Raw genomic sequence first — 27744 nt, forward strand, 5'->3', positions numbered from 1 at the left:
TTCCGTGTGGCGTCTTCCCTCCCAGTTCACAGCAGGCTCTTTGTTTCCCTGGAGTCGCTGCGCCAGTTAGATAGAGGTCATCCCCTATTAACCACATTTTTTGATTATCCTATTTACTTGACAGAACCGAGCGTCCCCTTTGGGCTGTCAGCACCTGTCACGGCCTCAGTGAGTTCAGAAGCAAACTCCCGAGACAGGAGAGGAAACAGCCTCACACCTTCAGATCCTCAGCCGAGAAGCATGCCCAATGCATCTCCTCTTGGTTTAGGCCAGCTAGCGCCTCACAAAGCAGACGCCATGCCAAATTGGCCTAATAAATCAGAGAGCGTAGCAGAGACCTTTTCTTAGCACCGAGGAGAGGCAGAATAATTTGGGCATTTGTGCTTTCCTATGTGCTCTATCACAAGGATGGAAGTCTCCTTCCATATACTCATAAACATCCTGGACAGAAACAGCCTGCCCCCCCCCCCAAAAAAAAATGTGATTAACCTTTAACAAATGGTCCTGCTGCATAGGCCAAGCCAGGGCATATAGAAAAAGCAGACAAAGGAGCCGTCTCCTCAGCGATTGCCCAGCAGTTAAGGTGAGGAAAGAAAAACAGCCATCACTGCAGCTGGGCACTTTTCACCAAGAGTAAGGGTAGAGATGAGGGTCAGAAGGCTGAGGAGGTGGCAAAAGAGATCCATTTCAAATGCACCCTGGTTCCAGGCCAACTCAACAGAAAATAAGCCTGTGTTGGCTTGTTCAAAATGGCTCCAGGGGTTGGAGAGGCAGGGACCTGGGACACTTCTGACCTTAATATTCATCCAGCTGACCTGAGGAGAAGGAATGACCAGTGACCCTCCTGGTGAACGGGCATCTAAAGGAGGGGAGAGCTCACACACACTCACACACACTTTAGCCCCTGGAGAACAGGCTTGGAAAGACAGCAATGACATGGACCCAGAAGTGTTCTAAACAGCTCTTCTTTTTTTTTTTTTTTTTTTTTGGTTTTTCGAGACAGGGTTTCTCTGCGTAGCTTTGCGCCTTTCCTGGAACTCACTTGGTAGCCCAGGCTGGCCTCGAACTCACAGAGATCCGCCTGGCTCTGCCTCCCGAGTGCTGGGATTAAAGGCGTGCGCCACCACCGCCCGGCTTAAACAGCTCTTCTAAGAAGCTATGGCCTCAGGTCAGATTTCAGGACCTTGATTTCTTACCTTTCATAGCATCTGCCCAGCAGAAGGGGAGGTACTGTAATTTCACTGGGAATTTGGACTATGAAGATACAGCCAAAATTTTGGGGTCTGAAGGTTCCAGATAACTCAGCCACATAGAAGTGTAGGAGGTCCTTCTCCAAGGTTCGAACCCCCAGACTTTGGAAACAGGCAGAAGAAGGCAACACATGGTGTGTATGCTGTTGACCACACAGCTTTATTTCGTCAGTATCCTATCTGAAGTGGACTCAGACAGCACCAATACAGGGACTCCGTTCTTGGGACAGTCTGACCTAGCAGTCCCTGGACCAGGAGGAGGAAGGTTCATTAAAAAAGGGGGAGGGGGGATATGAAAATGTAGCGGCAGGAGTGAGGTCTCTTAAAAACAGCAGTGTGGGACTAATGGTAGACTAGGACCAGGAGACCCAGGCACTGGTCTGAACTTGGCTTTCAACTAGACTCCGACTCGCTTCCTCATTCCAGTGTTAAGGATGGCTAGTCTGTGAGGCAATTTGCAGAATAATAATAAGAATAATACAAATATCACAAATGCCCCCACTCATTGCCATCAAGTCCATTCTGCAGACACTTGCTGTCGATTCAGACAAGGAAGAAACCCTTGGAATGTATTCTAGGCGAGTCCTGCATCTTTGGCCATCCCATAGAAGATGCCTCCAGCTGCAATGAGGTTGGTTGGAGAATCAAATTCAGCTACTGCCCCTTTGTCCAAGACCAGGACCCTAGCCAAAAAAGAAAACGTAGTTAGGTCTCCATCAGCGTAGACTCAGCTCTGGAGGCCAGCCCTGCCCTTTGGGTACCGCTCAGGCTCTGCAGTGACATGTCAGCCCACCCACGTCAGTCAACCCACTCAGCCCAGCTCATAGGCCACCTGTGCACACTCGCAAGCCTGGTTATTTTCGCTATTTGGTTAGCTCTCTTAGTGCACGAAGTAGTTTCTGGGATCAAACACAAAGTCCTATTCATCTCTGCTAGTCTGGGCTTGGAAAGCCTTCCCTAATGAGCCATCCTGTCGCTGGGGTCGCAAGGCTTCAGCAGGCTGTGTGCAGGGAGCCACAGGCCTGCGCCAGGCCCTGTGTACATCCGTCTACTTTGTGCCAGCTCACAAAGGCACACGGCAGGAAACCAGGCTACAGTGAGACCAACACTGCAATCTGGGTCTTGGGCTGCTGCTGCTGCTGCTATTGCTGCATGGATCAACTGCCCCACCCCAGGCAAGCCTGAGCCTGGAGTTAGAGTCTCCCATCAACCACACGCAGGAGGAACCTGGCACCAGACCCATAGCCAGCTGCATCAGGGGAAGGTGGGAGGGGCAGGAGCCCCCAAGCCTGGAAAGACTCCTTTGTGAGAGGTAGGTTTTCTAATCCCCACCTGCTGGCCTCCTAGATCTGAGTGCTGGGAAGGAGTGAACATTGCCACCTGGCCACTGTCCAAACCTGGGTCAGGAGGCTGTCTTATCCAAACTCAGTCTCCAGTGGCTCCTCCTGGCCCTTAACATGATGACCAGCTGACTCTGCATGGTCTTCCATAACAGCTTTGGAGGCTGGTTCCTCTCTCTGGCTCCACCCTCCAGCCTCAGAGCTCCCTGCGTTGGGGGCTGTGCTGCCTCTGTTTCTGGGGTATTCAGCCACCTCCCTTCTTCACTCCCCATCTCTCACCCTTTCCCCATCCTTTGGGTCCACCTGGCAGTGCCCTTTCTTGGAAGAGTAGGTCCTGCCACCCTGCTAGCCTGACTTCTCTGCCTGCACACGGGGACCCCTGCTTCCTTCCCGTGGGCTCTAATTACAGGCTCCGTAACCTGACTCGTTGATTAATTTCTGCCTGCCCTTTTAGAATGAGTGAACTCCCACCCCTCCACCCTAGCGTTGTTGGGGAATGAATCTGTAAAGATCCTCTCAGCCCTGCCTCTTTCCCGGGAGGCAGAGCCCACCACTTGCAGCCCACCTGCATTCTCCTCCCAGGAGGATCCTGAATGGGAGGGATAGAAATGGGGTAGGGATGGGACAGACACAGGGTGGCATCAGGCATGCTCACCACCCCCACCCCCAGATCCTGCTGGCTGCATGGGGACACTTCCAAGAGGAAGCCTCAGTTGACCCATCCCCCTACCCAAGGAAGCCAAGCAATTCTGAGGAGCTCCCTTTCTCATCCTTGGAGGAATGAATGCTAGGGGGAATCACAATAAACGGGCTTTAAGGGGACTGGGGAGCAAACTGGCATTTCTCGGTGTCACCTTCAGTTTGCATGTGCTTTCACTGACTCCTTCCAGCAGTTCTGAGAGACGCGGGGCGGCCCCAGCAGAGCTTGGCAAGCTTCCCATAGCCACACGGCAATCAGGGGCTCCGTGCTCGGCTCAGGCACAGTGCCTTCCCCACAAGTATCAGCCCTTTCAGGCACTGGTAGGGTCTAGTCACCAAGGATGGGGCCCAGGAACCTGTCAGGGACCTCCCAAGCAGCTTTATCACATCCCCTGTGGTACTTCCCGACACAGGTGGTAGTGAGGTGCAGAGGAAGTGATGGGCATGCCAACGCTCCACCCACAAGCTTGGAAGTGACATGAGGGGCCATTCCCCTCCCCTTACCCATTCTCAGTAAGGAGCACAGAGGTGACCCATGCAGTTTCCAATGTCTAGGGAGCCTGGTGTACCTTTCCCCACATGTTGGTAATTCCAAAAGGACCCTGGGTCTTTGCAGATGTCATTGTACCCAGTTAATTCTACCCTGCATCTGAAGCGTAACTTGGGAACCCTGTTCTGTACTTCCATGCCATAGCCAATTCCAAGAGTCTCATTTGCCCTGCCTCTTGCGGACTCCCAGGTGATAGCCACAGATGCCCTCTCTTTCTATGACTTTCCACCCCCTCACCCACTTGGCTTTCCATGGCCCACCTGTTGTAGTCCATGATGGTGTTGAGCCGGTGGGCAATGGTCAGTACAGTGCAGTCTTCAAACTGGGTGCGGATGGTGCCCTGGATGAGGTCATCTGTCTCCAGGTCAATGGCAGCGGTGGCCTCATCTAAAACCAGGACGCGGCTCTTGCGGAGCAGGGCTCGGGCCAGGCACACCAGCTGCCTCTGGCCAACACTGAGAAGGAAGGCGGGTGCTTCCAGCTAGGTGCCCAAGCCACCTTCCAGGCCTCGGGCCTCATTTCCAAAGGGTTTGTCTCTCCTTCTTCTCAGCAGCCCAGGACTAGCTGTCTACCTTTCCTGGTTCTGCCACAGCCTCCAGGAGCAGGGACAAGGCTTTGTACCACAGTGAGGGGCCTGGAGAGCCAGAGCCGGAGCTAGACATCACCGTGAGAGCTCTGCTGTTGGTATCCTCAGGCCTCTCTTCCTGTGCTTCCTTCCGGACCACATTCTGAACTGGTGCCACAGTGTGTCCTCACATTGTCAGTCATTCACACTTTATAGTAAGAACATACTGGGATTGCTCTCCCTGGATATTTGCATACAAGCCTCTCATGCCATCTTGCTAAACTATGATTATACCATTCTGGCAGCCATCTCCTACCCACACAGGGAATAGAGAGCATGGCTCTGTTTGGGAGACATGGAAGGGAGGGACCTGGGGACTCCCCATCTTTGTTCACTGGAGATCAGGAGGGCGGATCCTTATCTTCAACCTCCGGCCTTGAAAGCCAGAGCCAATAAACAAAGCAGGGCTGTGTTCCCAACCACAGAGGCCACAGCACCCCCCCACCCCACACACACACCCAAGGACAAATACCTCAACCCTTCCCAGAGGGGTGAGTCACAGCCAAAGTAAAGACCGGCCTCCCTCCCTGGCTTCTTCCCGAAACTAATGAAGGTTCTGGCAGCAGAGAGAGCTGCCAGATAGGGCTCAGGGCTGATTAATGGTGGGCCTGGCACAGGACACAGGTTATACTTAAAGTGACCACAAGCTCACTGAAGGAGGAGGAGGGACCGCTTCTGTCTCTGATCCTGCAGTGAAGGGCTACAGATGCTCTGGGGAAAGTGCTGGGGACTAGCAGACAGGGGGGTGGTTGTACCGGGAACTGAACCCAGACCTCACATTCACTAAGCAAGAACTATAGCTCCATCCAGCCAAGGCTGGTCTTGAACTTTCAGTTTTCTTGCCTCGAGTAGTTGGGATCACAGGTATGCGTCGCCAGGCCTGCACCACCTGTTTCCCGTTTGAGGCAGCCTTGCCATGAAGGAAGGAAGGTGATGGGGACAAGATCTCACATCTCCCTAACTCCCTTGGCCCGCCTCTGGCTGGCCAGGCAGTTTGGGGCAAGTAATTCCATTTCTATTTCCGGCCCACGGGGCAGCAGAAAAGATTAAATGAGACGGTGGAGGCCAAAGTACTTTGAATACTGCCAAACATTAAGCACTGGGCAGATGTGACCTTACGTTTGTTTGTTTAAGTTTTGAAACATGAGTATGCACTGAATAGAAGGATGAAAATAAAGGGTCAGGAATGTAGGTCACGGTGAAGTGTTACTCAGCGTGTACAAGGTCCTGGGTTCGACCCAGCACCAAAAGGAAAAATTAAGAAGAAAAGAGAGGGCATTAAGAAAGAGAAGAAGCAGAGGCAGAATCTCTGTGAGTTCTAGTCCAGCCTGGTCTACATAGCAGGACAGCCAGGGCTACGACATAAAGAGACCCTGTCTCAAAAAGCAAATAACTGTCAGGCAGTGATAGCGCACGCCTTTAATCCCAGCTCTTGGAAGGCAGAGGCAGGCGGATCTCTGAGTTTGAGGCCAGCCTGGTCTACACAGTGAGTTCCAGGACAGCCAGGGCTACACAGAGAAACTCTGTTTTGAAAAAAAAGAAAAAAAAAAAAAAGGAAAAAAAAACCCCAAACAAACAACAATAAAAAGAAAGTGGAAAATACATGCAGGATTTTAAACTTCTGTGGAAAAAAAAAAAAGCAAAATATCCATAATAACTTTCTTTTCTTTTTTTTTCTTTCTTTTTTTTAAGACAAGAAAACATTATGTAGCCCAGACTGTCCTTAAACTTAAAGTAATCCTCCTGTTTCAGCCTTCCAAGGCCTGGGATGATAGGCATATATCACCTAATAGCTTTTATATTGCTGACACATTGAATATTATTTTAGATACATTGAGCTGGATAAATTTTTTTTTTTTTTCCGAGACAGGATTTCTTCGTGTAGCTTTGGAGCCTGTCCTGGATCTCACTCTGTAGACCAGGTTGGCCTCGAACTCATAGAGATCCACCTGGCTCTGCCTCCCAAGTGCTGGGATTAAAGGCGTGTACCACCACCGCCCAGCAAAATATGTTTTTAGAATTTATTCCAGGGCCTATTCAGTTAAATGGTTCAGTGGATAAAGATGCTTGCCATTAAGCCTGATAGCCTGAATTTGATCCCCATAACCCACATCTTGGAAAGAGAGAATTGGGTTGGAGAGATGGCTCAGAGGTTAATGCCTCTCTTGAGAAAGGGGCATCACTATGCTGTCCACTAATGTGGCTACTAGAAAAAATATGTAATTATATATATGTAGCTTGCATTATATATGTTTATTTTATTTATTAGTTTATGTATATGGGTATTTTGCCTGCATGTATGTCTGTGTACCAAATGTGTTCTGTGCCTACTGAGGCCAGAAGAGGAGGTTAAATTCCCTGGAACTGGAGTTACAGCTAATTGTGAGCTGCCATATGGGTGCTGGGAATTGAACCTGGGTCCTCTGGAAGAGCAGCCAGTGCTCTTAAGTGCTGATCCATCTCTTCAGCCCTCATATTATATAATTATTATCAGGGAGTGCAATGCAAGCAGGCATAGATTATTATTATCATCCCTATTTATATAGTGAATGTAAAAGAGACACAGAATGGTTAAGCAATTTGCCCCAAATCACACAGCTAGGACTATGACTTAGCAGTAAAGAGCTTGCCTAGGGTAAATCTAGCACCAGAAACAAACTCAAATAGAATACCAAAGAAAATCTAGATGTCTTGAGGCTTTTGCCTCAGTAAGAACAGACTGCTGATCTCTGGAACACACAGCCCAGAGGCTTGGGTTGTGGACCCTAAGGGTCTGGAGTAGGCACAGGGAATGCAGAGAGCCTACTTTGTGTATTCCCCAGCCGACTGCCTCTATCCTGGCAGACGTCTTTAGCTTTCCAGAGCAACACGGGCTTCCTCTCACTTATGCCAAAGGTACTTGACCCTAGGAGATTCCAACAAGGGTGGGGCTGTTTCATCTGCACGTCACTGGGGTTGAATTAGATGAGAACCAGAGCTGGTCCAATCCCAGGCATGCCTTCTCTTAGCTGTGCAACTTTGGCGAATCCCCTGCCCTCTCTGAGTTTGTTTCCTAAACTGCAAAGTGAGTCTTGTACGAGGGGTCTGAGGAAGCACCATGTTCGTTCTGAGACTATACTCCATAGGAAATAACATCCCTGCGCAGCTCTGGCTGAGGTGCATGCCAGTGTGGGTTAGGGGCTCATCCGGGATTCTGTCCAGCACCCACAGGGCCCCCAGTTGGGGGCAGCATTCCTGACATGTCTACTCCCACTCTTACCTGAGATTATCCCCTCCCTCCGAGCACTGGAAGTCCAGGCCTGCTGGCTGGCTGCTCACAAACGTGTGCAGGTGGGACAGCTCCAGGGCCCTCCAGATGTCCTCCTCTGAGTAACGGCCAAAGGGGTCTAGGTTCATGCGCAGGGTCCCCGAGAACAGGATGGGGTCCTGGAGACATAATATCAGAGAGAAATAGCTTAGCCCCTGCACGGAGTCTCAGGAGCGTGAAGTAGGAAAGCCATGGGGCAGCAGCTCTCTGCTCTGTCCCCAGTCTTCCAGAAGGGGGACATTATCAGGGAGATAAAAAAAAAAAAAAAAAAAAAAAAAACCTGTCTGTGGGGGAGTGATAAACCTCAGCTTGGCCAGTAGCTGAGTCCCCTGCTGAAGCGGGAAGCAGCGCCACTAATCTGCCTCCTAAGTGTCTACTCGGCATAAAAAACACCCTAAGGAGCCCGAAGAGGCTGCGCCACTTGGAGCTGTGCAACCAGGAGGGAAAGACAGGACACCTCGGCATTGCTCTGCTGGGAGGAGCCTGTGGTCCTTCCCGTTTGCTAGTTCAGGAGCCCAAGGGCAGTCCTGAGTGGCCAAGGAGTCTGTCCTTCCAGATCTGTGCCTGGGTGGCTTTTGTGTTGACTCTGCCCCGGGCTGTGGAGGCATCTTTTCAACCAGGCCCCGAGGCCCAGTTCTTGAAGTTTCAGGGTTTGGGAGTGGGGTGGGTGGGTAGGGGGAGGAGCGGGGTCAGCAGGCTCCTACCTGAGGGATGATGGTGAGCTGAGAACGGAGGTCATGGAGGCCAATGTGTGCCACATTGAGCCCATCGATGCAGATCTCACCCTCGGCGGCCTCCAGGATTCGGAACAGGCAGAGAGTCATGGAAGACTTGCCAGCCCCAGTGCGGCCCACAATGCCTACCTGTGGGGCATGGGGAGGGCTGTCAGGGGCATCTCTGGGTTTCTATCAGCACCCCAATAGATGGCCAGTTAGAGCACCCACGGTCCCCCGCAAGGCTGTGGCAAGGTCGTGGCAAGGTCCCCAGGCACAAGTACCTTCTCGCCACCCTGCACACGCAGAGTCAAGTTCTTCAGCACCAACTCAAGGCCCGGGCGGTACCGCACCGAATAGTTCCGGAACTCCACCGCCCCACACGTGGGCCAGCCTTTTGGAGCACGGTTGCCCTCCACCACCCAGGGAGCCTATCGGGAGACAGTTGGGTTCTCATCAGGGCGACACCTGTCCAAGCCCTCTCCCACTGTTCAGGCCCACCTCTTTCCCGACACCTCAATCCTCACTCACCGTGACTCCTGACGGGGAAGGCTGGCACCTGTGGTTCAGGGGATCCTTACATCCTTTGACTTTTTTTTCTTTGATAGAACCCAGGGCCTCACACCCGCCAGGCAAGCAGGCTACCACGGGACCACACCCCCAGCCTTTTCTCTGTGATTTCATCCCCCCACATGCTACTCTGAAACCTGGCCGTCCGGCCCCTGCCACTCTGTCTCCTGTCTCTGAGGGCCTCTCCCTGCCTGCTTTTGCACTGCCTTTCGTCATCATTATTCATTCTCTATTACTAAGTATCACCCCGAGGCAAAGCTCTCCTTCTGGGAAGCTCGTGTTCCAGCATTCACAGGGCATATGATTTATACAGAAGCGAGGCTCTGTAGTGAAACAAGTGATGAGGGCTTGGGCCCTGAAGAGTTTGCTCTTCTATGCCTTATTCAGGAAGGCTTCCTGGAGGAGGTGGCAGTGGCTGCCTGAAGGAGGTGAGGGAGGGAAGCAGGCAAGTGGCTATCTAGAGGACAGACGGACAAGGGAATGACGTTGTGTTCTGCATGCAGTACAGGGGCAGGCACTCTGAATTACCTCCCAAGTGCTGGGGTTATAGGCACAAGCCACCACACCAGGTTTGTTTGGTTTTAGCGGCAGAACCCAGGGCTCCGGGCATGTTAGTTACGCACTTTACAAAAAGAGCTATCCCACGAGACCATGGCTGGTCTCAAACTCACAGAGTTTGCCTCTGCCTTTCTAGTGCTGGAATTAAAGCCACGCACCCCCATGCCCAGTTCCCAGTGGAGTTTTAAAGGGTCTCCCTGGGCACTGCGAGGAGAATGGAGCGGCTGGAGGGAAGATGGCGGACGCTTTGAGGAAGAAGGAGTTATATCCATTTGAGAGTCCCAGTGTAAACCAAACCAAACCAAAAAACCCAAACCCCTCAGGGCCTGTTGTCAAACAAAACAAAACAAAACAAAACAAAACAAAAAAACAAAAAAAACAAAAAAACAACTAAGAATGCCAGGCAACAACAGCAGAATACTGAACCGACAGGAAGCCCTGCTGAGTGTGGGGTCCTTCCAAGATGGGGAACAACGGTGGGATATTTCAGGTTGCACACCTCTGAAGTCAACCTTGCTTCTGGGTAAGGAAGGCAGAGAGTCAGCATTGAAAGCGGCAGAGGAAGCTGAGCACAGTGGCACACACCTGGAAGGGTAGCCCTCGGGAGACAGAAGCAGGGGTGTGAGTTTGAGGCCAGCGTGAGATAAACAGCAAGACTGTCAACAGAATCCAAGGGCTAAGCTAGGCGATGGTGGCACATGCCTTTAGTCCCAGCACTCAGGAGGCAGAGGCAGGCGGATCTCTGTGAGTTCGAGGCCAGCCTGGTCTCCAAAGTGAGTTCCAGAAAAACAAAAAAACAAAAACAAAAAAAAAAAAAAAAAAAAATCTAAGGGCTAGGGATGTATCTCAGGGGCAGAGTGCTTGCCTGGCATATATGAGGTCCTGGGTTCCAGCCCCAGAACTGGGAAAAGAAGAAAAAGAGGAAGAGGAGGGGGCTGGAGCGATGGCTCAGAGGTTAAGAGCACTGGCTGTTCTTCCAGAGGACCTGAGTTCAATTCCCAGCAACCACATGGTGGCTCACAGCCATCTAAAATTCAATTTGGTGCCCTCTTCTGGCAGTAGGCAGAACACTGTATACATAATAAATAATAAATCTTAAAAAAAAAAAGAACTTGAAAAAAAGAAAAAGAGGAGGAGGGAGAAGAGGAAGGGGGAAGGAGAAAGAGGAGAAGGGAGAAAAGGGAATAGGAGGAAGAGGGAGGGGGAGAGAGAAGAGAGGACCAGGAAGGGGAAGGGGGGGGAAGGAAGGGGGGGATGGGGGAGGGGAGGGGGAGATGGGGAAAGGGAAAGGGAGGGGGAAGGGAGTAACAGAACCAGGAACAGCAGTTTATACAAACAGCTCCCTCCGGGAGATGCTAAAGGCAGAAATGGATACCAGGGCTGAGAACAGCATCATTTGGGATAAAGCGACTGTGTGCATCCACAGGACATGTTGGATGTAGAGAGACACGGATATCTCGGGAATCAGTGCGCTGGGGGAAGTGGGGCTAGCGTGGAGGCCCCTGTGGCTCAGGATAGAGAACAAGCAAGTGCGTGGGGGTTCAGGGACTGTCCACCCACAGACCTAGGGCTTGGGTCACAGAAGAAGCTCCGAGCGGAAGAGTGGGTGCTTTCATCTGGATGGAGCTGATGTCAAATCAGACGAGCACAGGAAAGCGTCTCTTAGACTGGAGCCAGGTAGGTCACGAGGGAGCTGTTTTCGTGGAAAGCAGGCTGCAGCAGGCAAGGGTCGGGGTAAGGAAGAAGAGGAACCTGTGTAGATCACAGCTTCAATCGGACTTCACAACAAAGGAGAACTGAGAACCGGGGCAATGTGATGTGGGGGGTAGGGGTGGGGGTTGTTTATGTCTAGAAGGGAAGGTAGCTGTGGATGAGAATCACCCAACAGAGGGAGCAAGACAGAAAGTCTGACTGAGGAAGCCATATTCTCCAGCAGCCATTCGAGCTGATAGAAGCTGAGGGGCTGGACTTTGAAAAGAGAAGGGGAAACATCAGCTCAAAGGGAAAGGAAGGAGGCAGAGAATGCCCAGGCGGCACTGAGGAGCTGAAGGTGAAGGGAGTTCACATCTTGAACCTGTTTTCTCAGGGAAGAAAGAGGCAGGTGAGGTGGAGGGCTGAGCACAGAGAATAGACGTGGTTTAAGGACAGAGGAAGCTCTGAAGAGGTCTTTTGGAAAGTGGGAGCGCGTAATTCTCAGGGAAGGGAAGCAGGGACACCAGCTGTGGAGGGTGGTTATGAACTTGAAGGAACATCAGTGATTTTCCCCCCCAGCTACACATTAGCGGCTCTGTACAAGTGTGATGTGAACAGGTGGGTGCAGATGGGGCGGGGTTTTGTGGGCAAGGACAGAGACAGGGTGAGAGCATCTCCCTGTGGAGTGTAGACAGAGTCTAGGCTAAACAGGGAATGGAAAAGACAGGAGCCGACGGCTGGGGAAACAAAGGCAGGTCACAGCACTGGAGTCTCATAGAGGGCAGAGAACTGTGGCCGTGGAACACACCGTCAGAGGTCCAAAAGAGCTCCGAGATGGTGCAGCTTCTGGGCATGAAGAGCTCTGAACTATGCCCTCTTTGGAGAAAAATCTGTACCCACCTAGGCGAGAACAGTTCCTTTTCTCTAAAAAAGAGCACACTGCCTGGTAGTGGTGGCGCACATCTTTAATCCCAGCACTCAGGAGCCAGGGTGGGGCAAAGACAGATGGATCTCTGAGTTTCAGGCTAGCCTGGTCTACAGAGTGAGTTCCAGGACAGCCAAGGCTACACAGAGAAACCCTGTCTTGAAAAACAAAAAACAAAAGGCCCACTGTCCCACCTCCGCTCCTTTGGCTGGAATGCTCGTCTTTCCCCTGCCCCACCCCTACTTCATCTCATCTGTGAAAACTTGCCCATTCTCTGAATCCCACTTACTCCAGGATCACCCCAGCGGAACCACCTCCCCTCTCTGCCCTCGGGGCAGCCCCAGAGCCTTACCATCTATCTACATGCCCTGTGCCTCCACGGCTCAGAATCTCTGGATCAGCTCTGAGCCCTCTGAATCTAGCATCAACCATGGCCTGATACCCTGAGAGCTGGATGGATGGATGGACAGGCAGATGGAAGGATGGATGCCACTTAAACAGCTGGCCTTGAACACACAGTGATGACAGGGCCACCAAGCATTCTTCCTCAGGTCACCCAGGTACCTTCTGCTGCAGGGAACTCATCTTGGAACTCACCTCGGTCTCAGTCTTGGAGTATTCCTTGACTCTCTCCACAGCTATGATATTAGATTCCAGGTCTGACATCATTCGTATCATCCAATTCAAAGCCAAGGTCACCTGAGCAAAGGAACTGTGTTGTGGGAAGGGCCCAGCAGGGGCTTTATTTCTCCATCCGTGGAATCCATCCCGTCTAAGATCTCCAGGTGTGTGCTGACTAGGCCTCTAATCACATCTGTGCCTCAGGCAGTGACCATGCACACTCAGTGGAGGGCAGTCTCACTCAGTGCCCCTCAAACTTTAATATGTGTTAGACTTCTCAGAGCATCCTGTCAAAACGCAGTGTGTGAGCCAGTAGGTCCGAGACTCTCCACTCCTAACATGCTCCCAGCATGTGTCAGGTGGCCAGTCCAGGAACTGGGCTGTGTTACCAAGACGCGTTGCCAGCAGTGCAGACCCCAAGCTCGGGCTCAGCCCTGAAGCTTGTGAATGAGAAGGAACATTTTAACAAGATCTCCAAATGAGTCGCGTGCACATTAAGGTTGAAGCAGACAGGCCTGTCGGCCCTGCTTTCTGTTTACCGATGCATTCAGATCTGAGCCACCTGAGGCCTCGACCATGTGATCTGCCTTACAGAAATCCCATTTGCAGCGTGTATAACTCTTTGACTGTACAGGCTGGTGTCAGGGTGACCTCCAGTCCCAGCCTCCAGTCACCTGACCTGTTTACTCCTCCACAACCACGGGGTATTGGTTCTGGGGCCCAGGAATATACCTAAATCCACAGATAAGTCCTTCACAAAAAACTGTTTATTATTCACATGGAACAGACCCACACCCTCCTGTATGCTGCTAATGGTGTCTCGATTACTTAAGATCCCTAACACAATGCCTACATGTCACTTCATTGACCTGTGTCCAGAGACTCACTGAAGTCGTCTTGTTTGTTTTCTGCTTTTTTTTTTGGTAGGAGCTTCTAAAAAAATTTTTCAGATTGTTTTGGGAGGAGTTTTTTTTTTTTTTTTTTTTTTTTTTTTTTTTTTTTTTTTTTGAGAAAAGATCTCACTATGTAGTTTACGCTGGCACTGAATTCACTGCAATCCTCCTGCCTCAGCTTCCTCCCAAGTGCTAGGATTCCAGGCATGCATCATCATTTCTAGCCTTTTCAAGAGTTTCCTGTCTGCAGCTGGTTGGTTCTTCAGTGAAGAAGGCAAGGACACAGAGGGCTAGCTGTAGCTTCCCTGAAGGCATGCATCACATCATGGAGTCTGGGTCCACATGTCCCATGTTCAGACCTCAGTCAGGTTGACCTACATCTTGCCCAAACATGGCAGTTCTTTTTGGGCCAGGCTCCAAGACCATTTCTCCAAGATCTCAGAGCAGGGAAACTCCTTCAAGCTCTTGGCTCTTTCCCTTCTTCCCTCCCTCCCTCCCTCCCTCCCTCCCTCCCTCCCTCCCTCCCTCCCTCCTTCCCTCCCTCCCTCTCTCCCTTCTGTCCCCCTTCCTTCCTGTACTTGGGTTTGAACCTAGGGTCTTGCACATACTAGGCGAGTACATGACCAATGAACTATATATACCCCCTTGTCTCTTATTACACTTTCCTCTTCCTGCTAGGGAGACCTCTCCAGCCTGCATCACACTCCCTGGCTGGTAGTGTCTCCCCATGCCTGGGCTGAGAGATCTCGGGCTTTGGGAACCCAGCTGGGGCTGGTCTGCGGGTGGAGCAGAGGAGTACACACTCAGCAGATGCTAGTGAGCCCTGTATGTCCTCTGCCTCAGTGGTGGCCCTGCCGAAGGCATCTCCTCTTGGTTTAGGCCAGCTAGCACCTCACAAAGCAGACGCCATGCCAAATTGGCCTAATAAATCGGAGAGCATAGCGGAGACCTTTTCTTAGCACCGAGGAGAGGCGGAATAATTTGGGCATTTGTGCTTTCCTACGTGCTCTATCACAAGGATGGGCCCCACCTTACCTGTAGGGCATAGGACACAGAAAGACCCACGAGCCCTGGATTCAAGCTGTTTTTCCCGATCACGGCAAACAGTGCGGCGAAGAGCACCACGCAGTTCCCCACGAATTCCACGTGGACACCCAGCCACCTGTGGGGACCAACAGGGAGGGAATGAACAAGGGCACGGGGTGCGGGAGCCCACTCAGCACCACAGAGAGCCCGTCCTGACCGGTTCGAGGCGATGTAGGGGTAGGAGCTCTTCTGGTTGGTGTCCACCTTGCTGTCACTGAAGACCTTGAAGTCTTCCATTCGGCCGTAGGCCCGGATGACACTGGTGCCCGTGACTGTCTCCGAAAAGTGTGAGAAGATGGGTGAGCGGCTGATGGATTCCAGCCGCTTCAGCTGCCGGGACGTGGCCACATAGAAGCGCTGACCAGGGACGGGAAGAGAGCTCCAGTCAGGGGTGTCGAAGCACCAGCTCAGTCCTGCATGGCCGCCAAACAATCCCCTGTGCTCCCTCCTGCTGGCCCTGCTCTTCCCATGAGCCCTTGGTGCCTTTTCCTATGTTCCCTTGGAGAACAGATTCCAGACATACATTACACACTTCCTCTCTGACCAGCTTTGCTCAGCCAGGCAGCCCGCTTCATCCATGAAGCTCTTCCTGATGTCTTAGCCCTCCCACCGCCTCATCTTTTACAGACCACAACACTGTCTTGTTTAACTGCCCAAGTAGTGAGATTTCTTGTTCCGCTTAAAGATCGTAGACATGTGCTCCCAGTCAAATGACTGCAAAAAATAATTTTATATCTTTTTTTTTTTTTCTGAAAAAGTCCCTCTTATTCTACCTACCTAGTCATTTAAGAGTTCTAACCCCACAAAACCATGGTTCTGCCTCCATTTTCTAGCCTGTATTCTGTGGGCCCAAAGATAGCCAGGCCTGCACAGGAGGGGTACACAGGAGGCTCCTTACCTAGGGGGCAGCACTTCCAGCCCCCTGTGGGAACTGATCACCTCCCTGAAGAGAGAGATCCCAGCAATCACGAGCCTTTACAATGAGCTGTCCCTGAATGCTGAGCATCTCAGGTGACACATATGTCTAAATATGCACACAAAGGACAGCATCTTGCGAACTGTTTACAATGATTTACTCAAATAATACCAATCGGTGTAGGGGGCTGAGGAGAAGACCCACTCAGTAGAGTGCATTGCCATACAAGCATGAAGACCTGAAATAAGATTCCCCAGCACCCACATAAAAATCCAGGCATGGCGGTGCACACCTGTAACCCCAGCACTGACTGGGGAGGCAGGGACAGGCAAATCCTCGAAGCTCATTGGCCAGTCAGCCTAGCTGGACAGGTGAGCTCTGCATCCAATGAGAAACTCTGTCCCAGAAAATAAGGTGGAGAGTGATTGAGGAAGACACTCAGCATTGACCTCTGGCCTCCACAAATGGACACACACATGTGCACACACACAAACATGTATGTGCACGTACATCACACACACAAACACACACACACACACAAATAAACAAAATACAGCCATTTGGAAAGGGTCCCAGGGCTGTCAGTAAATGAACACACATTTCATCCTCACATCATCTCTATGAATTAGATTTTAAGGGTCTATTTTACAGGTTAGATAAATGAGTTTCAAGGATGTGAAGCAATTGACTGAAGTCCCTGATCCAACCAGCTACGACCTAGCCTACAAAAGGGCCTGGTCCACATCAGAACCCACCCACTCACCCACCCACCGTGTGCACACACACTCCATGCCCACTCTAGAGCTCCACCTGCCCCGTGCACTTCAGCGTCCCACCCACCCACGCTGGTACCTGCACAAAGCCATAGAGCACAGCCAGAGGTATGACAACGACAATGAAGAGCGGCGTGCTGGCCACGATGACCACAAGGGTGGAGATGGACATGAAGAAGGAATTCAACAGCGTGAGGATGGTGGGGGCCAGAACCTCATCGATGACGTAGATGTCCTTAGAGAACCGGTTGAGGATGCGGCCGGAGGGCGTTGTGTCAAAGAAGGACTGTGGTGAACGAATCTTGTTGTGCAACAGAGCTGCATGCAGCAGGCGGGCCGCCTGGACACTGCCGACCACCATGGTGAAGGCTGACAGCATCACCAGGAGCCCTTGTTGGGAGAGGGAGAGGAGGAGTCACTTACGGCAGGGGAGGAGGCCAGGGTAGAAGGGCAGAATGAGACAGGGGGTGGCCAGGTGGATCTAGGGAGGCTCTGAAACAGGGATATGGGTCTGTGGTTTGGGGTGTGGGCAAAGGAGAGAAGGGATGAGGGAACCCCTTCTGGGCACCCCAATATGTTCACCTTGTAGTATTCCTAGGGCAGCGTAGACACCTAGCCTTTGGGAGGTGTTATTCTGCCGGCCATCTACCACCGCATCATTGGTCCAGGCGCTGAGCCACACATTGGCTCCGATGGCAGCCGCACTCTGGCCCACATACAGGAGGCAGATAGCTAGCGTGGTGTAGAGCCCCACAGACCTGGCATAATCCCGGTACACGCCTATCTTCACCTGTAAAGAGAGGCCATACAATCTTCACGAGCCCGGGGACCTGGTCATCGTCTCCAGCCCAGGCCCATCCTACTCACATTGCCTGTCTCTGCTGTCTCCTGTGTGATCAGTGCCCCAGTCTTCTTGGCGTTGGTCACCTGCGTCTCCTTCTCTGATGGATTCGTGTGTCTCTTGGTCACAGGCCGGTTCTGGCTCTCCCCTTCTGATGACATGGAGCTCATCTGTCTGTGGAAGCAGCTGGTCAGACCCAGGCCTGAGAACATGGACACACTCCCAGGATTGAGCGTCAGGGAGAATGCCCACGTGTATTCTACCTGCTGGGGCTTGGTGGCCCTGATGTAGCCTTCTGGGGACTTGAGAACTCCGGGGAGTTTACCTCATGAACTGCTTGCGGACCTCGTATATGGACGGCTCATTGTCCGTCATGTCTGTGTGGGTGCTGAGCGTGTCTTCAACCAACAGCACTTCCTCATCTCCATCTTGCAAGCCTGCAGCAGGGAAGGAAAGTCACAGAGGGTGATGGCTCCTTCTGCAGCCCTAGAGACCCCATCCTCCACGCCAGTGGGAGGGCTGGATGGACAAGCAAGAGGGTGAGGAGAGGGTTTGAGATGACAGCCAGAAGGAAACCAGGCCATGGTGGCGCACACCTTTAATCTCAGCACTCAGGAGGCAGAGGAAGGTGGATCTCTGTGAGTTCAAGGCCAGTCTGGTCTACAGAGTGCCTAGGCTCTACAGAGAAATCCTGTCTCTGAAAACAAAACAAAACAAAACAAAACAAAAGACAGCCAGAAGGAAATTTAGGCAGAAAGTTATTTGAAGCCTGTAGAGAAGGGGACTCAATAGGCTGAAGACCTGGGCTCTGAAGTCAGTCTGGCTGGCCTTAAATCCTGCTTCCTTGATGGCAGCAGGGCCTTAGGTTGGCATCACAAAAGGGTAATAATCATGGGTAGCTCATGGCACCACCAGTCACTGTGAGGATTAAGGAAAGGATGTGTGTCCAGGGCTTCTCAAGGGCATATCACTTGGGAATGCTCAAGCAGGTTGGCAGCAGGCAGGGAAACCCACGAGAAGACCTGAGAGCCAACTCAGAGGGTTGAGGCAGGGAGCTCTAACTGGGCAACCAAGTAGGGGAGCCAGGTCTTTTGTAAGCTCAGCTTTTGTCAGAAGCCCTGGACTTCATGACAAAAGAGGCCTTTTGGTAGTCTACTATCTGGAATAGTTTCAGGTCATAGTAATTATTTAACAACTCTTGTTGGTAAATAAATGATTTTGCCAAGTACTTATACGCTTACAAACAATTCAACCATAAAACAGTTTTACTTCATACAGGGTCTAAGCTCCTGTGTTCTTTTAACAAATGGGAAAACAGGCGCTGGAGAGATGGCTCAGAGGTTAAGAGCACTGGCTGCTCTTCTAGAGGACCTGAGTTCAATTCCCAGCACCCACATGGTGGCTCCCAACCATCTGTAATGAGATCTGGTGCTCTCTCCTGGCGTTCAGGCACACACGCAGGCAGAATACTGTATACATAATAAAAAATAAATAAATCTTTAAAAAAAATGGGAAAATGCTGCTGAGACAGGGTCCCATGGTCAGGGGAGAGAAGGTTGGCTCTAGCACATCTTCATCACACAGGTGGTCTCCCAGAGCTAGGTCCCCAGCTCCATACTAGGCCAGTCCAGAGGGACTTAGAAACCCCAGACAAGGTGAATGCTGGGAAAGGATGGGAGTTGGGAAGGCCAGGGATGGTGGGTACTAATTTTTTGCCACCTTCATGTTCCTTCTGGTCTTCATCTGGTGCGTAGTTTCGGAGGAAGTTGGCAAAGCAGCCATTATGCTGGAGGAGGGCGGAGTAGTGGCCCATCTCAGACACCTGTCCGTCAGCGAGCACAATGATAAAGTCCGTCTGGGGCAGGAAGCTGATGCCATGGGTTACCAGCACCCGGGTCTGTGGAGAAGGCAGCAGTTTCTGAGCTGCAGCATCCTCAGGCAGACCCCAAGCATGGGTACAGAGCCATGGGGTAAACATGAGGAGTCAGTCATAGGCCAGGCACATCCACAGCATATCCCACACCAGCCAGAGCCTGCACATCTCGGAGGTGTGCATCTCTATGGGTTTCCCCAGATTGTATCCTGCTTTTCAGGTTCCTACATCTCCAGGTCTCCCTGCCCATCCCCCCACACCACTCCCCTGCCACCTCCTGTCTGTTCTCCCCAAGGACCAAATCTCACTTTTGCTCCCACTCTCTGGTGGCCTCACCTTGCCTGCCAGCACACCTTCTGGTCCAATCACTTGGTCGAAAATATGTTTAGCCACATGAGAGTCCACAGCTGACAATGGGTCATCCAGCAAAAAAATGTTGGCGTCACTGTAAACAGCTCGGGCCAAACTCACCCGTTGTCGCTGGCCTCCAGAGAGGTTAATGCCCTAGAGGGTGGAGAAGGTGGGTGATGTGTGGTGGTAGATTGAAGGGGTCAGACAGGCCCATGGGGGACGAGAGCCCACTCACTGTCACTTAGCAAGGCAGACCTCTGAATCTCTATTCTTTTTTTTTTTTTTTTTTGGTTTTTTGAGACAGGGTGTCTCTGTGTAGTTTTGGTGGCTGTCCTGGATCTCACTCTGTAGACCAGGCTGGCCTCGAACTCACAGAGATCCTCCTGCCTCTGCCTCCCGAGTGCTGGGATTAAAGTTGTGCGCCACCACCGCCCAGCTATTTCATTGGGTCCTTGGCTGTCTCCACAAAGTTGTAGGAGGAAAGGGTGTTGGCTCTTAGAATCCTCTGGAACAGATGAGCCCATTCAGCACCTGCCCAGTTGGCTGCCCTGCCCAGTGCCAATGTTCATGACAGATGAACAAGAAAACAACAGGTGCTATATCCATAGACTGGAAAATTATTTAGCCCTAAGAAGGAAGGAAATGCTGACATGTGCTACAACATGGATGAACTTTGAGGACCTTATACCAGCTGGACATAAAAAGACAAATATTATGCAAATCCACTCACACTGTTATCTAGGTAGCCAGATTCTGAAAAACCAAGTGGCAGTTGCCAGAAGTTTGGGGAGGAGGAATTCAGAACGGTTCGTTAAGGACAGATAACAGGGTTGGAGTGACATTTGGAACACCCGAGGTTCTAGCAATTATTGCATAACATTGTAAATATACATAACATAACTGAACTGGGCCCGGAAATGATAGTGAAGGTGGTACATTTAATGTTAGGGGACCCTTGACACATTTACAAACAGGCAATACTTTAAAAATAAAAGCAAGGAATGGCAAGATAGCTCTACAGAGAAAGGTGCTTGCCACCAAGTCTGAGGATCTGAGTTCGACTCCCAGTAAAGGTGAAAGGATAGAAATGACCTCCACACACACTGCAGCAACTGTGTGTTCTCCCACGCACCCGTCACGCAAATTCGTGTAGTAAAGTGAAAACCCGACAAAGAAAAACAAAACTTCCACCAGAGTCCCATGTTTTATGATTTAACAGCCCTGTTCAAACCGGGCAGTGGTGGTGCACACCTCTTACCCCAGCACTCGGGAGGCAGAGGAAGGTGGATCTCTGAGAGTTCAAGGCTAGCCGGATCTACGTAATGAGTTCCAAGACAACCAAGGCCATCCACCAGGGTCAGAGTGCACCAAATGCCCAGCTGTGACCACCCACTGCTCGTAGGCTCACTCTCCAAGGGCCTTCTATCACTCTGGGTAAAACCTGCAGTCTTCAAATGGCCTGCAGGGTTCTAAACATCCCAGCTGTCTGAGGACCTCAGTCGTTTCCCTTTCTTCTCCTGACACCTGGATCACTCTGCTCCAACCATGCTGCTCTCTTCCTTGGGCTAATGCCCAGTCACACACCTGCCTGAGGCTTTGATCTGCCTGTTCTACCTCAGATGACCCTAGGCGAGGTCCCTAGACAGCCAGGGCTCCATGGTCCTCTGCAGGGCTGTTCCTTCTGTTCAGGTCTCTATTTCTCAATGATAAACCTCCCCAACAAAACAGCCCAGCACAAATTTCTTATATTCCTGTGTGGCTTTGTGTCTCCCCTTTAGGATTATCTAATATATATTTTGTTTATCTTGCTTATTGTTTTTCTATAAAAGCAAAAATTTTTATCCTGGTGCATTAGCCACCATATAATATTCCCTGGCCCATAGCATATGCTTAATAAAAATCTGGTGGCTAAATCAATGAATGATGCGCTCCTCTTTCTCAGTCATTAAGAGTCAGCTCAGGAGTGATGCTTCTCCTTATACAGACTCTTCTACCCCTACCTCCTGCTCTTCTTCTACCCTGCATAGGCCTTTGTCGTGGCCCTGGGGCATTCTGTGGCCCTTGTCTGTTCGTATCATTTTCCTCCCAGGAATAGAGCTGTTTCCTGGCACAGAGCTGGGCATGACGTTAGACGAACTGGCGAGTGAGTACAGAAATCTGAGGTTGGGCTTGGGCTAGCAACCTCATGAGGTGGCTCCTCGGGGATGAAAAGGTGGCTCTGTACCTTCTCTCCAATCTCCGTCTGGTCCCCACCAGGAAGCACATCCAGGTCAGCCAGCAGGGCACAGGTCTCCAGAGCCTGTTGGTAGCGCTTAGGTTTCATGGGTTGACCAAATAGCACATTTTCCTGAAGCGTGCAATTCTGGATCCACGCCTGCTGCGGTACATAGGCCACCGAGCCCTGGCCAATGGAGAGGTTGGTTGCCTTAGGGTTTGCCTGAGGCTGTCCAGACCGTATGCCTTTCCAGGAGCCCCCTGCCCTCTCACCTTCACAGACACTGTGCCTTCCAGCTTCTCCATCTCTCCGAGTAAGGCAGACACCAGCGAAGACTTCCCACAGCCCACGGGGCCCACCACGGCCACCAGTGCCCCCTTCGGGATTTGAATGTTTAGGCTAAGAGCAAGGAGTGGTGGTCAGTGGTGGAACTTGGGTTTGGTCCAAGCCTTCCTCCTGCAGACCCAAGCCCTCCTCCGTTCCCGACACCACCCTGTCAAAACCAGGATTTTTCCTACATCCTCTGTCAAAGCCAGAGACAAGGAGAGAAGGGACCACGTTTGATGGGACCTTCTGTCCCCTTTTTTTTGCATAGCTAGCCAGTGAGTGAGAGAAGCTGGGGTACCTGTGTAGGGTAGGCGGCAGGTCCTGGGCCCAGGTGAAGGTGCCATTTTGTATGGTGATGGCCTGGCCTGGGAGGACCAAGATGCATAGGGTCAGCGTGTCTAGGATACTGGAAGACCCCAGGGAGGCCTGGGAGGAGTGTGAGCAAGGGAGAGGATCCTCGGAGCAAGGACAGAGGGAGGGGCGTGAGGAGCCGTGGGGGAGGGGTTGATTAGGAGAGGGCCTGTAGAGTTCAGAGAAGAAAAGGGGTCACAGGAGGAATCTTAGAAACTTGGAGCAGAATTTCCCTGCAGTAAGGGAGTTGGGACCTGGGGCGATGGTCTTTCTTTCCACACACTGGGGGTCAAGTTCATCTTGGTTCAGGAAATCCTGGATCCGTTTCAGAGACACACTGGCCTACAGGAGGGTGTGGATTAGTGTTACCATTGCTCCACGGGTGTCCAACTTCCGAGGCTAAGCAGGGCCTCCCGAGGACCCACTCACTAATGCTGGGGCCCCTCCTACAATCAAGTCTTACATGGCTCCCACTGTCTGAAGATAAGGCCCAGATGGCAACAAGGAGGCTGTGTCGGGAACTCAGGCCCTGTGACTCCAAACCGCCCACTTAGGCTCCACGGCTTTCCCCGGCCCCAGGGACTCTCCCCATTTGATGATCCTAAGTGACCCCTGATGACCTTCCCACATACCCTAAGTATAACAGACACCCGGCTTGCCCTGGGTTACCTGGGTCAGGCCACTGATTAACTGAGGCAGCATGTTGAGGGGGATCTTTAAGATATTGAACAAAGACAAGGACACAAAGGCCTTCTCGGCATCCAGCACGTTGTTCTCATCCACACACACGTACACTCCGAGGGTGATCAGGGTCACCTGGGTAGCATGGGAATGAGCGTCATGGTGGCATCTGTTAGGTTCCAGGGACCCTCAAGACCTGGGCTGGCCTAGCCACAGCCAGGAACCCCATACCAGCCGCAGAAAGCCTCACTCACCAGAAAGGGGGTGCAGACCCAGATGAAGGTGGATATAGCCTGCAGGTAGGCACCCTTGCGCAGCAGCTGGAGCTCTCCCTGCCTGATGCCCTCTACCTGCTCCAAGAAGCTGGGCTCCCACGCATACAGCTTCAGCACTTTGATGCCATTCAAGATCTCATTCATCAATTTGATGCGAGAGTCCTTGAACTTCATTTGCTGTACCTGTATGGAAAGGATCAGTGGTACACCCTCCCGCCTCCCCAGATCTCCTACCCACTGGGCTCACACCTCCAATACCGTCTCATCTACTGTAGCCACTGCATGTTGCCCCGCGGGCCTCCCCACCACACCTCAAATGCCCAGACCCCTGTCCCCCACAACCTGTGTCCTCTGACTCACTCAGAAGTACAGCTCCGTCTTTAGTGCCACCACCACGGACCTCACCAGGTAGCATCCTCTGCCCTTGCCTTCCATCCCCATCCCCACCTCTTTATACAACATCCCCGGTCCGACTATGAGCCTCCCAGAGGCAGGAATTGTTTGTTTTTCTGTTCACTCAGATCCTGATCTAAGGCCTGGCATATCACAGTGATTTTTTCCCCCCACTCAGTTCTTATTTGCTGGGTGCCTATGTGTCAAGCCATGTGCCAAATGCAGGACAGCACGATGAACAATTCCGATGTGGCCCGGGCCACCATAGCGCTGACAGTCTGACGGCAGAGGCAGACAATGAAATGTAAATGCCAGGGAAAGAACAGGATTCAGTGAGGGGAGAAACAGGTAGGGGCAGGGGAATGACCTTAGGGTAATCAAGATGGTTCTCTGAAGGAAGTGATGTTTCTGCTGAGAAGGAAAGAAAGAGAAGACGTTAAAGAGGCGAGGAGAGCGGGGGAGTGTTCCAGGAAGAGGGAAGAGTACGCGGAGTGGCCCGGAGGCACATAGAGTTTGGTTCTTTTTTTTTTTTTTTTTTTATTTATTTTTTGGTTTTTCGAGACAGGGTTTCTCTGTGTAGCTTTGCGCCTTTCCTGGGACTCACTTGGTAGTCCAGGCTGGCCTCGAACTCACAGAGATCCACCTGGCTCTGCCTCCCGAGTGCTGGGATTAAAGGCGTGCGCCACCACTGCCCGGCTGAGTTTGGTTCTTAAAGAAAGGAAAAGCCAGCATGTCTGGAATGTGGTCATCCCACGAGGATTAGAAATGGAGGCGTGCAAGGTCCAACAGAGCCTGGAAGGTGGTCATGGTGGGTTGAAAAAGAATGGCGCCCCCTAGGCTCGCATATTTGAATGCTGGGTCACCAGAGTGTGGCACTCCTTGAAAGGGGTAGAAAGATTAGGAGGTATGGTGGTGGTGGAGAAAATGTGTCACTTGGGGTGGCCCAGTCTGTCTTTCTCCCTTTGGCTGAGAACGTAGCTCTTAGCTACTTCTCCAGCACCATGTCTGCCGCACACACACATGCTGCCATGATGCTCTCCCCCATGCTGATAACAGACCAAGCCTCGGGAATCGTAAGCAAGCCCCCAATTCAATGCTTTCTTTAACAGTGACTAGGACAGTGTCTTCGGTAGTCTGTCACTTATTCTATGTGTAGACAGAGCTTCTGAAGACTTCAGTAATCATTTTCGGATGATAACTCAGTGTCTGGTTAGCAACACCTTAGCACCATGAATGGGAAGAAGTTTGAGTCCTTGCTCTGCCTGTCTCTGGATTGCCACAGTTACTCCGGGCCTTGGTGTTTCTGCTGTGAAGTAAGACTGTCACTACAGTGATGAGGATGGAGGACTTGAGATTTGTACAAGGGGCTGTGGTCATCCACATTCAGTACAGGGAGTGGAGAAGTCCTGAGAGCAGAAGGTGAACACTGGCCCTCGAGTGCCAACCCCCTGCCCCGCCCCCCGGCTGGTGTTGCTGTCTAAAGCAAGTGCCTTCAGGAGCACTCACCTGGTAGGTTCGCATCTTCATGGACACAGTTCCATTGAGTGGTATGAGCAAGACTATGACAGCTACTCCAGCCAGGACTGATGGGCCCAGGATCTGAGGAGGCACACAAGCGGAGAGTCAGATACCATAGAGGAACTTATAGACAACCAAGGTCTGCAGACAGAGCTCAGCAGACCCTGGCTGACTTGAAGTATGACGGGCAGAAGGCACAAGACATCCGTCAGGAAGGAGTCAGAAAGCCGCAGCCACATCAGCAGAAGCAGCCAGCCATCAGCTGATGAGCACTGGTGGCCAGCGGCACACAGAGAGAGGCATGTTCAAACTGGTTACTCTGGCACAGGTCTGGGATTCCGTTACTTAGATGGCCTGCCTGGGCTACGCAGTGATTTCAAGATCAGCCTGGGCAACTAAGTGAGACCCCATCTTGAAATAAAAAAAAAAATTCAAAGGGAAGAGGTGTTGGTAGCAGAGTGTGCGCAAACATACACAGAGCTCTGGGTTCAACCCCAGTGCTGCAAAGAAGACGAGAAAGGAGGAATGGAGAAGGCATGGTGGAGAAGATGGCGGCAAAGGAGGAGGCTGTACGGATACCCAGGAAAGATAATACAAACAGACCAGCAATGATAACTGTAGTCACATCCACCCTGCCTCCAAATACCCGCTTGCCCCTGGCTTTTGAGGGGTGAAACACAGCCTAGGATAGGAAGAGTAAGTGACCAAGTTCCCCTGGTACCTAGGAATGGTTTCACGGGCATGACACAGCTCATCTATCAGCACAAGATAGATGTAGTCAGAGGAAGGGGACAGAGGACAAGATTCAGGAGTTACCTGCCAGAGGAAGTATATAGCCAAGATGACCTGCAAGGGTGCTGACCACAGGAGGTTGAGGAAGGGGGAAACATCCATGAAGCGTTGAGCATCCACTGACATGAGATTGACCATTTCTCCCACAGTGGACTCCCGTTTGACTGAGTTGGTGATGACCAGAGCCTGCAGATGAACAGCAAGGGGTGGATCAAGCCCATGAACCTCTCTCCCAAGCAACCCAGAACTGACCTCTCCCGGTGCGTGTCCCACTCTGACTGACCTTCCTGTAGACGACACCTATGATCGCAGTCCGTATCCTCAAGGCCATCACAAAGATGCAGTGGTAATGTTGGTGTAAGATCAGTGTCTGCATCATGGAGCTCATGAACATCAGCCCAGCCAGCAGGAAGCCCCACCAGGTGGGAGCCGTGGGGTCAGAAATAAACCTGATGAGTATGCTGCGGGGGGGGGGGGGGGGGGGCGGGGCGGGGGAGACCAGGTATGAGACCAGTGTGCTCTTCAGCCTGTCTCCCATGCTCTTATCACCAGCCTTGCCTGCTTGTCCTTAAATGTCATGGCAGGCAGAAGAGGCACATTTTCACTGGCTACAGCAGTGGTTCTCAACCTGTGTTTCGTGATCCCTTCGCCAAACTTCTACCTCCAAAAAATATTACATTATGATTCATAACAGTAGCAAAATTACAGTTATGAAGCATCAACAAAAATAACTGTATGGTTGGGGGTCACCGCGATGTGAGAAACTGTATTAAAGGGTCACTGAGTTAGGAAGGCTGAGAACCACTGGCTTAGACCTTCCTACTCATTCTTGGGGGCTGCTGGGGGTTCCAGAACCCATCACAGGGCCACAAGGACTTTCATTCCACAAATCTACCCAACAATTGGCCTGGTGCTCTCTGCTGTCCTTTGCTGGGACTCTTGTCCACCTCTCCTCTGACTCTCTTCACCTTGCTTCTCCTGCCTCCTGGCCTGTCCCCACTCCCCGCCACCCTCAGCAGCCCCCTGTCCTCCCACTGAACCGCCCATTGAGAATTCCCTGACACCCCAATGCTTCCAAGCTTCCCCAAGCTCATCCTTTGCTTTCTTCTTCTAAGGGGAGTTATTCTGGCTTTCCAAGCCCTATTTTATCTCCCTGAGCCTGGGATCCAATCTTCCTGTTGGGGAGGTTCCAACAGGAAGATTGGATCCCATTGTTGTATGATACTCAGTCCTGTCACCTCTTCTGGTAGCACTGTGCCTTCCCTTATCGACATGATCAAGACTCACTACGTCATAAAACAAACATCCTCTCGACCTCATGGAGCTTTCTAGACACCATCAGAGTCAAGCTAGCCTTTCTCCTGGGGGCTGAATTGTGTCTTGACCTCCCGGTACCTATGAATGTAACCGCATGTGGACATGGATGGAGTCTTTGTAGCTATAACCAGTTAAGATGAAGTCGTGCTGGAGAAGGGTGGATCTTAATTCAGGGACTGTTGTCTCTCTCTCTCTCTCTCTCTCTCTCTCTCTCTCTCTCTCTCTCTCTCTCTCTCTCTCTCTCTGTGTGTGTGTGTTTGTTTTTTGTTTTTTGTTTTTTCGAGACAGAGTT

At 51.6% G+C, this 27744-nt stretch overlaps 1 protein-coding gene across 1 annotated transcript in view; it reads right to left on the reverse strand.

The window, feature by feature from the left end:
• Positions 1 to 1389: 1389 nt before the first annotated feature.
• The window catches only part of Abcc3 (ATP binding cassette subfamily C member 3), a 50804-nt gene continuing 24449 nt past the window's right edge, over positions 1390 to 27744 (reverse strand). Inside the window, exons 9-31 of the mRNA XM_006971986.4 lie at positions 26419 to 26596; positions 26160 to 26321; positions 25332 to 25424; positions 23412 to 23615; positions 23146 to 23292; positions 22731 to 22818; positions 22424 to 22490; positions 22071 to 22197; positions 21808 to 21984; positions 19569 to 19736; positions 19079 to 19256; positions 17685 to 17796; positions 17386 to 17533; positions 17101 to 17308; positions 16598 to 16908; positions 14987 to 15186; positions 14779 to 14905; positions 12827 to 12928; positions 8769 to 8915; positions 8476 to 8634; positions 7724 to 7890; positions 4100 to 4294; positions 1390 to 1933 (exon numbers count right to left, since the gene is read on the reverse strand). Coding sequence (XP_006972048.1) covers positions 1825 to 1933; positions 4100 to 4294; positions 7724 to 7890; positions 8476 to 8634; positions 8769 to 8915; positions 12827 to 12928; positions 14779 to 14905; positions 14987 to 15186; positions 16598 to 16908; positions 17101 to 17308; positions 17386 to 17533; positions 17685 to 17796; positions 19079 to 19256; positions 19569 to 19736; positions 21808 to 21984; positions 22071 to 22197; positions 22424 to 22490; positions 22731 to 22818; positions 23146 to 23292; positions 23412 to 23615; positions 25332 to 25424; positions 26160 to 26321; positions 26419 to 26596 — 3574 coding nt within the window. The 3' untranslated portion in view covers positions 1390 to 1824. The remainder of the gene's footprint in view (positions 1934 to 4099; positions 4295 to 7723; positions 7891 to 8475; positions 8635 to 8768; positions 8916 to 12826; positions 12929 to 14778; positions 14906 to 14986; positions 15187 to 16597; positions 16909 to 17100; positions 17309 to 17385; positions 17534 to 17684; positions 17797 to 19078; positions 19257 to 19568; positions 19737 to 21807; positions 21985 to 22070; positions 22198 to 22423; positions 22491 to 22730; positions 22819 to 23145; positions 23293 to 23411; positions 23616 to 25331; positions 25425 to 26159; positions 26322 to 26418; positions 26597 to 27744) is intronic.

The sequence above is a fragment of the Peromyscus maniculatus genome, chromosome 8 (assembly GCF_049852395.1).
Source record: "Peromyscus maniculatus bairdii isolate BWxNUB_F1_BW_parent chromosome 8, HU_Pman_BW_mat_3.1, whole genome shotgun sequence".
Taxonomy (NCBI): domain Eukaryota; kingdom Metazoa; phylum Chordata; class Mammalia; order Rodentia; family Cricetidae; genus Peromyscus; species Peromyscus maniculatus.